The 16,291-nt window shown below is 32.9% G+C and overlaps 1 protein-coding gene across 4 annotated transcripts in view; it reads right to left on the reverse strand.

Annotated features, from left to right (window-relative positions):
- The window catches only part of LOC136029327 (mitogen-activated protein kinase kinase kinase 11-like), a 54,107-nt gene that overhangs the window by 20,538 nt on the left and 17,278 nt on the right, over window positions 1-16,291 (reverse strand). For all 4 annotated transcript variants that reach the window (XM_065707603.1, XM_065707604.1, XM_065707601.1 and 1 more), the window contains exons 3-6: window positions 15,369-15,549; window positions 11,936-12,084; window positions 7,074-7,325; window positions 3,962-4,144 (exon numbers count right to left, since the gene is read on the reverse strand). In XM_065707603.1, coding sequence (XP_065563675.1) covers window positions 3,962-4,144; window positions 7,074-7,325; window positions 11,936-12,084; window positions 15,369-15,549 — 765 coding nt within the window. The remainder of the gene's footprint in view (window positions 1-3,961; window positions 4,145-7,073; window positions 7,326-11,935; window positions 12,085-15,368; window positions 15,550-16,291) is intronic.

Below are 16,291 nucleotides of genomic sequence, written 5' to 3' on the forward strand. Positions count from 1 at the left end.
TTCTTTTTTAGTTTTTAGTTTTTTTTAGTTTTTTAACAAACACGACGTCACTCGACAGACAGACATAACCCACAAACAACTTATTTTTATATATATTTATTCATATTTTTTTAGTTTTCTTTTTCTCTTTTATTTTTCAGTTTTTTCCTTTTTTTTAGTTTTTTTCTTTTTTAGTTTTTAGTTTTTTTTAGTTTTTTACCTTTTTTTATTTTTTTTTAGTTTTTTTAGTTTTTTAGATTTTTTAGTTTTTTTATTATTTTTTATTTTTTTTGTAGTTTTTGCCTTTTTTTATTTTTTTCAGTTTTTTTTAGTTATTAATATTTTTTTAGTTTTCTTTTTCTCTTATTTTTCAGTTTTTTCCTTTTTTTTAGTTTTTTCTTTTTTAGTTTTTAGTTTTTTTTTGTTTTTTACCTTTTTTTAGTTTTTTTAGTTTTTTTAGTTTCTTTAGCTTTTTTAGTTTTTTTATTAGTTTTTAGTTTTTTTTTTTAGTTTTTGCCTTTTTTTAGTTTTTTCAGTTTTTTTTAGTTTTTAGTTTTTTACCTTTTTTTTTAGTTTTTTTTAGTTTTTTTTCTTTTTAGTTTTTTTTGTAGTTTTTACCTTTTTTAGTTTTTTTTTCTTCTTTTGTATTAGTGTGAAATAATTCAGACGTCATATGCGGACAAACACGACGTCACTCGACAGACAGACAGACAGACATAACCCACAAACAACTTATTTTTATATATATTTATTCATATTTTTTTAGTTTTCTTTTTCTCTTTTATTTTTCAGTTTTTTCCTTTTTTTTAGTTTTTTTCTTTTTTAGTTTTTAGTTTTTTACCTTTTTTTAGTTTTTTTTAGTTTTTTTAGTTTTTTAGCTTTTTTAGTTTTTTTATTAGTTTTTATTTTTTTTGTAGTTTTTGCCTTTTTTTATTTTTTTCAGTTTTTTTTTAGTTATTAGATTTTTACCTTTTTTTAGTTTTTTTTAGTTTTTTAGCTTTTTTAGTTTTTTTTCTTTTTAGTTTTTTTTGTAGTTTTTACCTTTTTTAGTTTTTTTCTTCTTTTGTATTAGTGTGAAATAATTCAGACGTCATATGCGGACAAACATGACGTCACCTGATCCATCCACAGATCCACACACAGACAACTTATTTTTATATATATAGATATATATATATATATATATATATATATATATATATATATATATATATATATATATATATATATATATATATATATATATATATTATATATATATATATATATATATATATATATATATATATATATATATATATATATATATATATATATATATATATATATATATATATATATATATATATATATATATATATATATATATATATATATATATATATATATATACACGTTCAATATTCATCAGGTGTACTTATAGGTTCAAATATACTTGGCTAATCATCTTAAGCTATGACTCAGCAGGAAGACAAACGTGAAAAATAGATAGGTTAAAGGAAATACATGAATAGAAAATTAGGCTATATCAAGATGTATTTATTTTCTGAACTGTTAGGATAGATCGATCATTTTAATAACTTGATTTAGATAGACAGTGAATATTCAAGTTTATTTTTAAAAAAGAAGAAAAATCAAAGGAAGTGAAGAAAAAATAAAACAAGAGCTAAGAGCTCATTTGGCACTTGTCGGACGAGCCAAGAACTCATATGGCATGAGCTCTAGCAAAATTCTAAGAATAAATAGATTAATTTAAAAGGAAGATCAAAGGCTTAATGCCGGTCGGGATTTAAAATAAGAGCTCTGAGACATGAGGTCCTTCTAAATTTCAAAATTCATTAAGATCCGATCACGCACTCGCAAGTTAGAAATACCTCATTTTTTTCTAATTTTTCCTCTCCCTCCAGCCCCCCAGATGGTCAAATCGGGGAAAATGACTTTATCAAGTCAATTTGGGCAGCTCCCTGACACGCCTACCAATTTTCATCGTCCTATCACGTCCAGAAGCACCGAATTCGCCAAAGCACTGGACCCCCCACTCCCCCAAAGAGAGCGGATCTAGTCCAGTTACGTCAATCACGTATCTACGACATTTGCTTATTCTACCCACCAAGTTTCATCCTGATCTCTCCACTCTAAGCGTTTTCCAAGATTTCGGGTTTCCTTCTCCAACTCCCCCAAAGAGAGCGGATCCGCTCCAGTTATGTCAATAACGTATCTAGGACTTGTGCTTATTTTTCCCACCAAGTTTCATCCCGATCCCTCCACTCTAAGCGTTTTCCAAGATTTTAGGTTTCCCCCTCTAACTCCCCCAATATCACCGGATCAGGTCGGGATTTAAAATAAGAGCTCTGAGACACGATATCCTTCTAAATAACAAATTTCATTAAAATCCGGTCACCCGTTCGTAAGCTAAAAATACCTCATTTTTATTATTTTTTCCGAATTAAACGCCCCCGCCCCCCACAACCCCCCAGATGGTCGAATCGGGTAAACAATTTCTAATTTAACCTGGTCTGGTTTCTGATACGCCTACCTAATTTTATCGTCTTAGCTTATCTGGAAGTGCCTAAACTAGCAAAACTAGGACCAACAGACAGACCCTCAGAATTTGTGATCGCTATATGTCACTTGGTAAATACCAAGTGCCATAAAAATACAGCACAAAAATGAAACAAAATTAATGTCATAAGGAGCTAAATCTCAAATTTTCGTGCATTAAAAATTTCAAATCGAAAACATTAGTTTGAAAAAAAATTCTTTGAATTATGCTATTTCATGTCTTTTATCCCCTCCCCCTTTTGGAAGTTCACCTGATACCCTTTTCAAAACCCAAATAATTTAACCCATGGGCAACTATGGCGCAAACTGGACTCACTTTCTAACGCTGACGTTATTTACTTTCAAAGCAAGGCCAATTTTTAAGGTATTAAAGAGCATGAGAAACCGATGAGAGAGCAAACTCACGGTTTAGCATGGGTTAAACCTGCTAACATGTTAGCATGTTAAACCTGTTAGCATGGGTTAAATTCATTATTTTTTGTCAGAGATGAGCTTCTTTCTTTCGTAACAGCTACACGACTATTTACTGAAATATCAGAGCCAATCTTGTACTTTTCAGTTAAATGAAAGAGCCGATGTTTTAAAAAATAACCCGAAGAAAACTTTTCGAAGCGGCCGAACTGCTATTTATCCTACCAATTGGAAAAGAATAACATATTACAAGACTGTCATATTTCCCTATAATATTAGTGAAGAAAATATTACCGATATAATAATGATGGAAATATTATCAGTTTTGCATCTTAGAATTCTAAGTAAAGGACACAAACAAAGGGAACATAATATAGAGGCTCGTCTTGTATATCCTGCAATGTTAAAAAAAGGATCGGGCATAAGGTACGTCTTGAAGCTATCTGTGATGATGGTACTGTGCCTTGGAAGTCAGTGTTACAATGCTTATTTAACGTTCAATTTATGTGAATGATCAATACATGTTTCATAAACAATATCTACTAGAAGATCAGCTGGCGAACAATCAAAAGAAAATTTAAAATTATTTCACGTGTTAACTTTAATTCTAATGAATATCGTTCGAAAATAATAATTGGTCAAATTAAACTAGCAATATCCATGAAAATATTTTTGGAAGAAAATGAATACAGAAGAGCACAGGCATCAAATTTGTCGTTTACCAAAAGATTGCTCAGTTGGACATATGTATTATGTACTTTTCGTGTACGGTAGAGGATTTAGCCATTAACGAAATTTTGTTTAGCTTCAAAAAATAAGTTTATCTTGTTTGATAGTACCTGATAATGCCTTTCATATCATTTAAATGCGTTTCAAAGTAGACTAGTAGCGTAAGCGACTCTTAAAACGAAAGACTGGCATAAAATTTCCTCTTGGAGCTAAGGATCTTTAGACATGAGAACTTCGACACAAGAGCAACAGAAGTAAAAAAAGAAAGAAGAAAACTCACCAGTAGGACAGGATATTTGTGGGGGGCTCTCCTTACGAAGCAAGCGTAATCGACTCTTTTTAAATTTCCCCTTTCGTTTGTTCGGTTCAGGTACATCAGGTGATGAGATTTTGGCTTGTTGATTGATCATAACTCGCAACTCCCTCTCAAGCAAGTTGATTTCTCTTTCAGCTAATTCTTTTTCTGAGAAAACAACATAGTGTTTATATATTATGTGAAATATGTACAAAATATAATTTAAACGTAGGGCGAGGATGAGAAAACCTAGGTCACTATTTTTTCAATCGTTCTGGCACAGGAACTTTCTGAATCAATATTCAACTGACTTTCTAGTTTGCAGGCATAGAATGCCGTGGAAGCAGAGCCTTAGCTGCTAATTCATTTATTAGTCAAACGGGTGGAGTCTTCTTGGCACTGAGTTGACATGCTAAAGGACATTTAGAACAACCCATCGATTCAAAGAAAGGAAAGCCCTTGTGGAATCAGTATAAACATTTAACTCAGATTTATGTCTTACAAAACTCCAAATAATTAGGTATAATCCATTAACTTTTAAAATAATAGTAAGAGGTTTAAAAGATTTCCACCGTTTGCATAAAAAGTCTCCTAACATACATGTTTCCGTTGTTATTTTCAGGGTAAGCCACTAGACAAGAAAAAGGACAACCCCCCGAACCGATCAAATTCCAAGAATAAACCCTTTTTAGATGGATGGGAAAAGCAGTAATGCTTGGACATGGATATTTGACAGAGCTCTTGCTGACCACGTCTCTGAATGCATTATTTTAGGTTGAAATAATTTCTGCATTTAATGTTTGTAAAGGAGAAAAAAAAGACGTAGAGATAAAAAGGGAGAAAAACAGATAGGGGGAGAGGGGAGAGGAAGAGAGAAGAAATGGAGAGAAAAGGAGAAAAAGAGGAAATGTGACATACAGGCCTACAATTCCCTCCTATCAAATTCGGAACAAAATTCCCTATTTATTTTTCTTTCAAATTCAAAGTCTATTTCAATATAAAAATTCGAAAGTTTTAACATTAAATTTTCTATTCTAATTGTTTCGAATTATTTGTTGTTCTTGCAACGGCAAGAACACAGTTCCTTTTTGCGCTAACCAAGGAGAACCTGGTTCTCATATATAAAAAAAAAAAACAAACTATTTTTAATGACCCCGATGGTTTTTTTTATGAAAATCCTTGTTATAAGTGGTAAAATACCAGTGGTATTGCGAAAGTGTAATACCCTTATAGATAAGACAAGAAGACGCAAAAAAGGGGACATCATCTGGAGTGAAAAGTTTTCGTGGGCAGGAGAAGTTTAGTTTTCGATACAGTTGGGCTCCGGCATTGATGTAGGACAGACAACTTTATAGACAACCTAATCTCGCTTGAGTTGAAGTTTTATTGCACCTTATCTGTCAACTTATATGTAAGGACCATAATAAAATTATCGTTTATGAATCCAGGCACCAGGCATAGTTTCCGTGGTCTTTAGGTACGCTCTCTAGGGAATCTACACGACTCACAAGATCCGAAGAAAACTCCCAGTAACATCACGTATAAATAGTCTCCCCTCCGTAACTTTCATATAAATACCCCCCCCCCCCGTAACAGAAAAAAACAGTGGTTAAAAAGTGGTTAATTTTAAAAAGTGGTTAATTTGGAAGTAAATTAATCCTGCATATTTTAGTCAGGCATTTATATAGCTTCATTACAACAAGGATGATGAAGGAGTTCGCCAACCAGTCCGCGTTTTTCCTTATACTTTTAAAGAAGGAATTTCGAAATTCAAAAACATACATGAATCGTCTTTTCAATTTTGGCTGATTTCGAACATATGACTTATTAGGATGCTAGCTGCCGGTAAGAAGACAACCTAGAGCAAAACTTACTGAAAAGGGGAATTCTCCCTCTTTAAGAGTGCAAGTTTCATAACAAGATATAAATTTGTAAAATGCATTTAAAAAAAACAGTTTGTCTCGTCCGCGTATTTCACATTTCTGATTTTATGAATCCAGAACCCACACATACGTGTAATCATGGACTCATAAAGAAAATCACGAAAGGCAAAAACTGCTAATTGCATATAATAATCAATTGGCTATCAATGTAGTTCAGAAAAGCTTCCCGTCAAGATTCCTTAGTCGCCCAACGAAATCTGAATTATCCAACTCGAGAAATTGCTCTAGAGAGTAACAAACTAAATGTCATGAAAAATTGGATCGTGAATAAGCCTAGTTTCTATGGGAGAGCCTTTTAAATATTCGTAACGTTTAATGGGATCATGGTTCGTACAGAACACGAAGGATTTTCCAGATAAAATTCTGACACGCCATTATTTACAGGAGTAACGATTTGAAACTTTCGAGTTGCCTAAGCACGGTCATCAAGGTGGTGTTATGACACCTTCTAGATTGTGTTTTCCATTGTCCCGCAGAGCCAAAATGAATGGTTACTGAAAACGAAGACACCACCTCAAACGCACGTTTTTAAGTACTTTACAGTCTCAAGATAGCTGCTGAGGTTTAAGAATTTAGGAACATTCTGCAGGCTGCACCATACGCATAAACAACAAAGAATAAAAATAAGCCATGAAAGAATCAGAGCATATACTACCAGTGCCATTATAGGAGCATGCATACCCCAGAACAGAGCAACGCAGATGGAGAGATTCCTATACTAGTTTCTTGGGGGCCCAGGGCGGTGATCCGTATGCTTATACGACTAATGTGTAGCTATGACTGATATTTCTGCAAGTACCCCAACTGTATGCAAATTGTTTGTTTACATAGTCTGATTGTATTTTGAATAGCTCTTAGATTGAAATTCGAAAGTACTTGAATACCAGTAGTTATCATACAAATTATAACGTTATATCATATTGCATCAAGAGTAATCATATCATATAAAATAATACCATAATTTTTTTTGTGATTTTTTCCCCCTTAAAATTGTCGACAAGAAGCAGTTTTTTGTTCCTCTTCCAAATATGGGATCACGGACAGATTTCATTTTAGTAGCTCATAATTCACATTTGGAAAGTTGTGTCACATCTTGCATCATCAAGTTGTTAGGTAAATAAATAAGAATGTTCAGTGGAATTAGAAAAGTTTACCTCGTTTCCGAAGGTTTTCCTCAAATATTTTCTGTTGAAGTTGAGCTTTTCGCAGCTCTTCCTCTCTGCACCTCAGATCTTTTTCTTTATGGCGAATATCCGAGAACTGGGCTTCGATTTCTTGTTTCCAATTATCTTGAAGCATATGAAAAGATTCCTTTGGAGTCTGAGCAAAGGAATGAACTATGTCATCGAGATACTTCAAAATGCTCTCAAAAGTTGGTCGATCGTGAGGGTCAGGCTCCCAACAGGCTGAAATAATTTTAACACATTAAAAATCAACTACAGAACAATAACCAAGAAAAAACTTTGGAGAAAGGAAGTGTAAATTTTCCAAATTTGAATTCAACGCAAATTGTTATTAATCATATCTAAGGAAAAGGAAAAGACGTGATGACACTTACGAGAATAACTGAAGTTTGATCTGCAAAAGCGAATTTGGCGAAAAGCGAAAAAACTTACTTTATAATTCAACATGTATCTTAAGACAATACGATGCCTTAAACTCATTTTGCAAGCCTAGGCATTCATTTCTTGTCGACTGAAGAGTACAAAGACAAAGGGTTTATTTCCGATATCTCCCAGAAAATAAGAAAAGCAGTCGGCAGAATACGAGAAGCATACTTTTTTTAATGATGAATAGGACATGGGTAGAGTTTGTCTCTGAGAGTAATTTCTGTCTTTACAGGGATTATGGCAAACTAAGTGCAAAAGGAGCGGTTTCAAAAGAAAGTAGGAGTAACTTTTACAATCTACAGTGATTCAAGGGTACTCTCAAGGAAACTTCAAGTCTGAGCTAAAAACTTAACACTTAAGGCTAGGCTATCCACCCCTGCCCCGCCATAAACAAAGAGATCAACATGTCCTACTTCATTATTATTGTCGGACTACTTCATGCTACTCGGCAGTTATCATGGCCTATGAAAATTGTTGGCAGATTTTGAAATTTGTTGGAAGACTTGACAAATTTTGGAATTCTGTCAAATTTTACTACTGGCAGCTTTGGAAATTTTTCCATAACCGTCATAGGCATTTATAAGTGGTAATAGAAACAATCGTGAAATGGATAGATATATTTTTTTATGCAGTTTAAGCTTATAATATACAAAAATAAAACTTTCTATTTTTGGAAGTCAATTTGCTATCCTGAAATAGATTCTTGTTGGATTCCGAATGTAGTTTTACTCATCTACTGACTTTTTAAAATGACTCATGTATTGCCATGTTGCGTGGTACTCTCCCATCCACATTTTGGGCAATGCAACTTCCCTACAAACATGCGCAGTCCAAGACACTATTTATGTTCCTAAAAATTTTATTTTACGATTAACGTCCTCAAAATGGAACTCTCCTCCGCCAAAGAGATAATTTGTAATACATCTTCACTGAAAAAAAAACTTAAATTTTTAGTTGGTGCTAGTCAGTGAGCTTATCGACTAAAATGGGTGTCACCATAGGAATTCCTTAAAGGGTAAAATCCCTCAATTCATTATCCACTGATCTCCATTTCTGCTTTTTCCTAGCAAGTATAATGCGATATTTCGAGGAACTGCCCATCCCTACTTGTGAAACAGGATAGCATTTTCCCATTTAATCTAAAGAACAACATCCTTGCTTAATGATAGTGCATGTTTCAATTAAATTAAAAACCTCAATATATGAGGATAAAATTGAAAATCTAATTTTTTTTCTTTGGCTTTTTTTGGATTGCTGGGAAAGTAGTAGTCCACTTTCAGTCTACATTCATTTACTTATATCTCTAGTTGAAGCTCTATAAAATCACCTGACAAATCATGATTAATCTGGCTGTGAGAATTTGTAGAGATTATAGCAGGCGACATTGGATTGTCTTTTAGCTGTTCCTTTTTTAGCTGTCTTTAGCTGTTTCCTTTTTAGTTAAAAAGGTGCATTCAGAATTACGTCTTCCCAGGATGTCTTGTGAGCTACCAAATCTAGATTGAATAGACTAACCATTTCATATATCAAGGAAACTTGTTCAAACAAGCAGAAATTATCCCTCCAGGACTCAATCTGTTTCGACAGTAGCATTTCTATTTTAGAGTGCTTCATGAACTTTCCGATCAGCACTTTTTGAGGTTTCTTTGGAAATATATCCGTTTTTTTTTTTGTGTTTCCATTAATCTTTTCACTTATCTTAGCTTTTGTTCTTATAAACAGGCAAACTTAACAATTTTTTCATAGCTCTTTTTTTTTGCAGACTTTACAGTTCAATAATTTTTTCTGTAAGGAGTGATAAAATCTACAATAAAAAGATACAAAATAATCGCTAAGTGTACCCATTGTTCCAGAATCTGTACCCTCAGCTAGTGACTGGGGCTAATGACTCCCAAACCAGCCGATTGTTTCGAGCATATATCTTTAATTGCTATCTTAGATGAGTTGATCAAACAGTTCGTGGTAACGAACTGTAGTAAGGAGCGACCCGGCTCAATAGTAACCAAAACTCTAAAAAATGGATTTTTGATACCAATAGCTACATCAAAAGAATCGCATTTTAATGCTGGTTTTAAATATATAAGTTTCATCAAGTTTAGTCTTACCCATCAAAAATTACGAGCCTGAGAAAATTTGCGTTATTTTAGAAAATAGGGGGAAACGCCCCCTAAAAGTCATAGAATCTTAACGAAAATCACACCATCAGATTCAGCGTATCAGAGAACCCTACTGTAGAAGTTTCGAGCTCCTATCTACAAAAATGTGGAATTTTGCATTTTTTGCCAGAAGGCACATCACAGATGCGTGTTTATTTGTTTTTTTGTTTTTTCTTTTTCTTTTTCCCAGGGGTGATCGTATCGATCCAGTTGTCCTAGAATGTTGCAAGAGGGCTCATTCTAACGGAAATGAAAAGTTCTAGTGCCCTTTTTAAGTGACCAAAAAAATTGGAGGGCACCTAGGCCCCCTCCCACGCTAATTATTTTCCCAAAGTCAACGGATAAAAATTCTGAGATAGCCATTTTATTCAGCGTAGTCGAAAAACCTTATAACTATGTCTTTGGGGAAGACTTACTCCCCCACAGTCCCCGTGGGAGGGGCAACAAGTTACAAACTTTGACCTGTGCTTACATATAGTAATGGTTATTGGGAAGTATACAGGCGTTTTCAGGAAGATTTTTTTTGGTTTGGGGGAGGGGTTGAGAAGAGGGGGATATGCTGGGGGAACTTTCCTTCGAGAATTTGTAATGGGAGAAGAAAATTTCCATGAAGGGAGAGCAGGATTTACTAGCATTATTAAAAAAAAACAATTAAAAAATAAATGTGAAAAAGCTTTTTCAGCTGGAAGTAAGGAACAGCAATAAAACTTAAAACAAACAGAAATTATTACCCATATGAGGGGCTCACCTCCTTTCAATACCTCGCTCTTTACGCTAAAGTATTTTTAGTAATTTCAACTACTTATTCTACGGCTTTTGTGATTCAGGGGGTCATTCTTAATGAATTGGGATAAAATTTAAGCTTTAGTGTAAAGAGCGAGGTACTGACGATGGGGCGAATCCCCTCATATATGTAATAAAAACATGAGAATACAAAAGTTCTTTACGTAAGCAAATTTATAAGTTACGTAAATCTTTTACCAATAAAAAGATTCGTAAAAAATTAAAAGTTCTAGTTGCCTTTTTAATTAACCAAAAAATCGGAGGGCAACTAGGCTTCGTCCCCCCCTCTGTTTTTCTCAAAATCATTCGATCAAAATTATGAGAAAGCCATTGAGCCAAAAAAAAAAAATATGCAAATTTCGTTTTGATTATTCCTCTGCGGAGAGCCAAAATCAAAACATGCATTGATTCAAAAACGTTCAGAAATTAAATAAAAAAAACAAGTTTTTTTAACTGAAAGTAAGGAGCGACAGTAAAACTTAAAACGCACAGAAATTACTTCGTATATGAAAGAGGCTGCTTCCTCATCAACGCCCCGCTCTTTACGCTAAAGTTTTTTACTGTTTTAAAAAGAAGAATTGAGAGAAAGAGTCAAACTTTAGCGTATAGAGCGAGGCGTTGATGAGGAAGCAGCCTCTTTCATATACGAAGTAATTTCTGTGCGTTTTAAGTTTTAATGTCGCTCCTTACTTTCAGTTAAAAAAACTTGTTTTTTTTTATTTAATAACTAGTAAATTCAACAAATGGCTCTGATGAGCTAACCTCCTCATAAAAGTTCCCAATAGACGTACAAACCCAAACGAAGCTGCTTAAGTACTCAATTTTAGGCATTTCCTCATTCGGGTTGTCAGAAAAAGCTTGGGCCCATACATTTGTCTTGTCTCCTTGACAAACGGTGGCCCAAGAAAAGAAACCTTCTCAAAAAGGGATTAGTGATGGAGCAGAAGACAGACATTAGTGTCAAATCAAAACCTGCCTTTGAATTAATCACTTGGTTTTGGTGGTGCTACAACATGTCAAACTAACACAATTCTGGATCCTCTGAAAATCTGCTAAGTGAGTTTCTGAAGTCTCAAGATAAAGCTATACATGAAAGACCACCAGCTTTGAATCACGAGATCTAAACTCAAAAACAAATTTGTCCTATTCTTGGGGATGGCCAGCAAATATCTGGTCAAGATTCAAAAATGTTGTCTTATTTTGCCCCTGACCTAATAAAAACTATGTGCTTCCAATTATTTGTTTAATGAGTAGGCCTATATCTGAATCAGCACCATTAAAAAAATAAACAAATGAAAAAAAAACAACAAAAAAACAAAAAACAAAAAGAAACTTAATACACATGCATCTTCGTTTGAAAAAAAAAAAAAACTTATTTCTTTTTAGACGACATAAAACTCCAGTAAATCTACTATACATCAGCCATGAATGAAGCAGAGCTTGGAGAAAAAAACATAAACATCTTACCAGACATAATTTTTTTCCAGGATAAAGGTGAAGTTGTTGGTATTGGCAGCATTAGTTTATTGACAGCCACTCCGTAGGCAATGGCTAAGGCATCAATTCCTTTATATGGTACTTCTCCAGTCAAGAGTTCCCACAAAACAACCCCAAAGCTAAAAAGTAAATATAAGAATATATTTGTGAAGTCACAACAATAAAAGTCCATAATTAAATAAGAGGGAGTAGAGCATGCGGCTATTTATAAATGTCAGATATCTCCTTAGTTCGCAAACAAATAAAGAAGGACTTGAACTGACGCTTCTATAGTCTGTTGACAAAACATCTTAGGAATAATTTTCTTCATTGCCAGACCTGAATAAAATGAGAGACAGTGGCTCCCATGGGGGGACGAGGAAGAAGGGGAAAACCTCCCTCTTAGTACTTGAAAATTACCTTTTATGCATCTTTTTTCTTCAAAAGTAACAAAAATCCTTATCCCTTCCAAAAATTTCGTGAATCAACGTTCCTAAGAAGACAGAGAGAGTCCCCCTTTTTATTGTTAAAGCAGCTCCCTTTTCTCTCACAGGACAAATCGTTAACCTTCTTCCTGTGTTTTAATATTAAAGTGGATCAGATCTTCTTTTGCTCATTTTCAAGCAGCTAACAAACTGAATTAAAAACATTTTATCATGCTGATGAGCCAAACAATTTTGTACTGATCAATGCTAGAGGAAGTTGCAAAAGTGCCTGTAAAATCCCATTTTCTATAAGAGGAAAGGTAAACGAATTCCATTAGTCTAAAAAAATTTTCTCGTGTTTTAACAAGAATTTAACATGTTTTTGATTGAAAATTACTCTATTTTACGAAAGACAAGCTATAACTCCTAATCATATACACTTTTAATGCTATTCATTTTGTATCATGAAGATTCAACTTCCCGTACTGCAGATAAATAGAAGCAAGATTGCTTTGTTTATTGCAGAATAAGACAAAAAAAAATCTATTCACTTACTACAATTTTCATCTTTCTAGGAAGGAATCTCACCTATCTTGTTTGTGAATATGTTCATACCTAGACACTTTTTTCTTTCAGTAAATTATAATTGTTTAAATCCTTAACAGCTTTTGTACTTTTACTTTAAAAATGTTATTTATATATTCAAAGCACCTCCAACCTCTCATAAAATTTCAAAATTTGTTTCTTGTTATTATGTTCCTTGTCCCATACCTGTAAATACAGAAGGGACTGGGGTCAGAATCCATTTCCCCTTTAGATAGGCAAGCTAATGTCTAAATATTTTCTTCCAGGTAATTTCTGATCATTTATATTGTAACATAAACCTGTAATTCCACTAAATTAAAAAAAAGTGTTCCAAAAAATAGCATGAAGCAATACTAAAATCATAAATAAACAGGAGCAACTCAAACTTCAAGAAGCAAAAATTAATATGGATAATTAAATGAAACCTAAGATGACCAAAAACTGAAAAGATTTATAAAGTCAACTTTAAAATGGACAGAATTGTCACAAATAAAAATCGGGCAGCTGTCCTTTCTTAATTCCCATAACAGCAAGAGTGTCTTAGTACATAATCCAAAAACAAACAAGTTGCTTTAAAACTGCCAAAGTCGTTTTTAAGAGTTAAAACTGGATAATTTTTTATACTTCTGTTTGAAATAAAAAAAGAGGAGGAAAATCAGTGACGGAAATCTTAAGAATTAAAACAAGACAGATTTTCAGAAATCTATCCATTCTAAGAATTTTTTTTTTATGAGACTTGATTATCATTTTAAGCTTTTATTAAAAAAAAAAAAAAAAAAAAAAAAAAAAAAAAAAAAAAAAAAAAAAAAAAAAAAAAAAAAAAAAACGTAGAAAATATGTGCTGTTTTCAGTGAAGAACAACTATAACTCTGGCCTTTAGGGCAGTCTGAGCAAGGTAGCGGCCTAACTTTTATTTGCAGAAATTTCTGTTCACTTTAAGTTTGACTTCATTATTCACTTTAGTTTTGCTCATTCAAGATTTCAGTTATGCACTCATTATAATTTCAGTTTGTTTCACGATTGACACATCATTTTACTTTATTTCTGCATATTTTAGGCTTTAATATCTCTCTTTACTCTACTTAGGAGTGTATTTCTCTTCACTCTGTGCTTTAATTTGTTCTTGTTTTTTAATTGACATGGTTTCATCCTATGCTAATTGGAGAAATATTTATAATATTTTTTAAAACTGTTTTATCTTTAGAATTATAGTATTGGATGGCAACATAACTTTTATGCAAAATTTGATTATACCATACAGTCGAGTTTTCAGTCACCCGTAATTTTTGTGCAATAATCTTTTAAATTAGCAGCCTGAAGCCAGGTATAAAATAAATTTTTCTTTACTATGAAAGTAGGTATGAAGTAAGTCAATAGGGTAGTGTTCAACAGTGATTAAAAAAAAACTCGTTTTTTTATTTAATTCCTCAAAACTCCTCTGCTTTTTATGCTTTTTCATATTATTTAAAATTATCGTATTATTTGCGTGATACTCATAAATATAAAGGGTTGGAGGCATATATGCTTTGTCTATTCTTTTTGTATAGATGTAACATAAATCATTCAGCAAAATGTGACTCACTCAAAAAGTTAAAGGACATCACTAACATGATAAAATTCTGGCTATTTGGGTCTAAAGAATCCCTTCTTAAAGATCAAGGCAAGTGCAATTAATCTACCACCATTAAAACCTAAAAAAAAAAAATTCCCTCTCCCAGCTCCAGCAGATTTTTGCAAATGTACCCTTATAACATAAAAATGTTTTGGAATGCTTTATTTGAAATGGGGCTAATTTTACAAGAAAAAATACCTTAGTTAAGAATTTGTGAACAAAATTATTTAGAGATTAAATAAAACAAGTCAACAGCTCTAGTAGGAACCTACTTCCCAAATGATTTTCCTGGAACACAATTACGTTGCTAAAAGACACCCAACACAATTTCAATACCCCCTTCTGGCTTGACAGACCATATTAGTATAAGCGAAACTGCACCCAACCCAAGGAGTAGGGGGAAAGTTACTCCCTATACTCTTTCGATCACTTATTGCAATGTAACAGAATATAAAAATCATCAACAATTCAGGACATATTTTCTACTAGAATGTTGATGCACTGATATCAAAACCAGCTGTAATTGTCTTTGTGAATTTTCTCCACTTTTGTTTTATGAACTTATTGAAATGGACCCCTGAATAGTTTAGCACTCATAGCTAAAAATAAAGTTTCAGCCCTTAGTATACATTTGAGGCATAACTAAGAACAAAATGAACTTCAATAATAAAATCTCTTCATCACAACCTTTGCCAAAAAAAGTTGAATTTGAAAAAAAACTTGAAAAAAATCAAGTGATAGAAATAGTATGAACGACACTGATAGGTGACATTTAAAACGGAGGAACGGAAAGGGAAAGTACCTCCATACATCACTTGCTTTAGAAAAAGTAGAGGATTTAATAACTTCAGGAGCCATCCAAGCGTATGTTCCAGCAGCTGACATTCTCGTAGTTTGGTTCATTTCTCGAGCCAGACCAAAATCCGTGATTTTCAAAGTTTTAAATTGCAAATCATCACCTTCAACTGGCTCTGCAATCAGCACTGAAAGAGGTTTATATATAAATTTTACGCTCAAGCAAATAATTACAAGAAATTTGACTGCGAAAGCTAGTCAACAATTAGTGTTGGTGTTTGGTAGGCCAAAACGATTAAGCATAAGAGGTCTTTAACAGTATCGAAAATCAAAAATCATACAAGACAAAGTGATTTTATGATCAATGTGGGTATGTTCAGACAGGGGCTTCTTGGGAATTTCAAGAATATTTGTATGAATTAGGTTCCCAAAAAACTTGTTCAGGAAATAATTTACTAAGGAATAATTTACTAACTAATAATTTAATAATTTACAAAAGACTTTGACGATTCACTATTTCTTACAAAATCCATGCAGATTTATCAAATATTTCTTTAGTAAATTCCATGCAAACTTACATGTTAAAATAGGTTATGTTAAGACCTGAGTTCCTCCTTGGGTATTCCTTGAGGTATTTGTAAGTTTTAGTTTATTTTCTTCTCAAGAAGATTACTAAGATACCTCAAGATACCTTAACAAAGTTTTTGTCAAGAAACCTAAAAATCAAGGAGATCCCACTAAATTTCTGATTTCTCAAAATTTAACAAACATTTGCAGATAAACAAAAAATTCAATTTGCATTTTTTGTTCCCTTTCAATAGCTTAGTGGTAAAATAAACGCTTTCCAATATTTTATCTTTAGCACACATTGTATTAAAGGCATTCAATACCTTGTGGCAATTAAATGTTTCTCCTCGTACCATAAAAATA

Source organism: Artemia franciscana, chromosome 7, assembly GCF_032884065.1.
Source record: "Artemia franciscana chromosome 7, ASM3288406v1, whole genome shotgun sequence".
Taxonomy (NCBI): Eukaryota; Metazoa; Arthropoda; class Branchiopoda; order Anostraca; family Artemiidae; genus Artemia; species Artemia franciscana.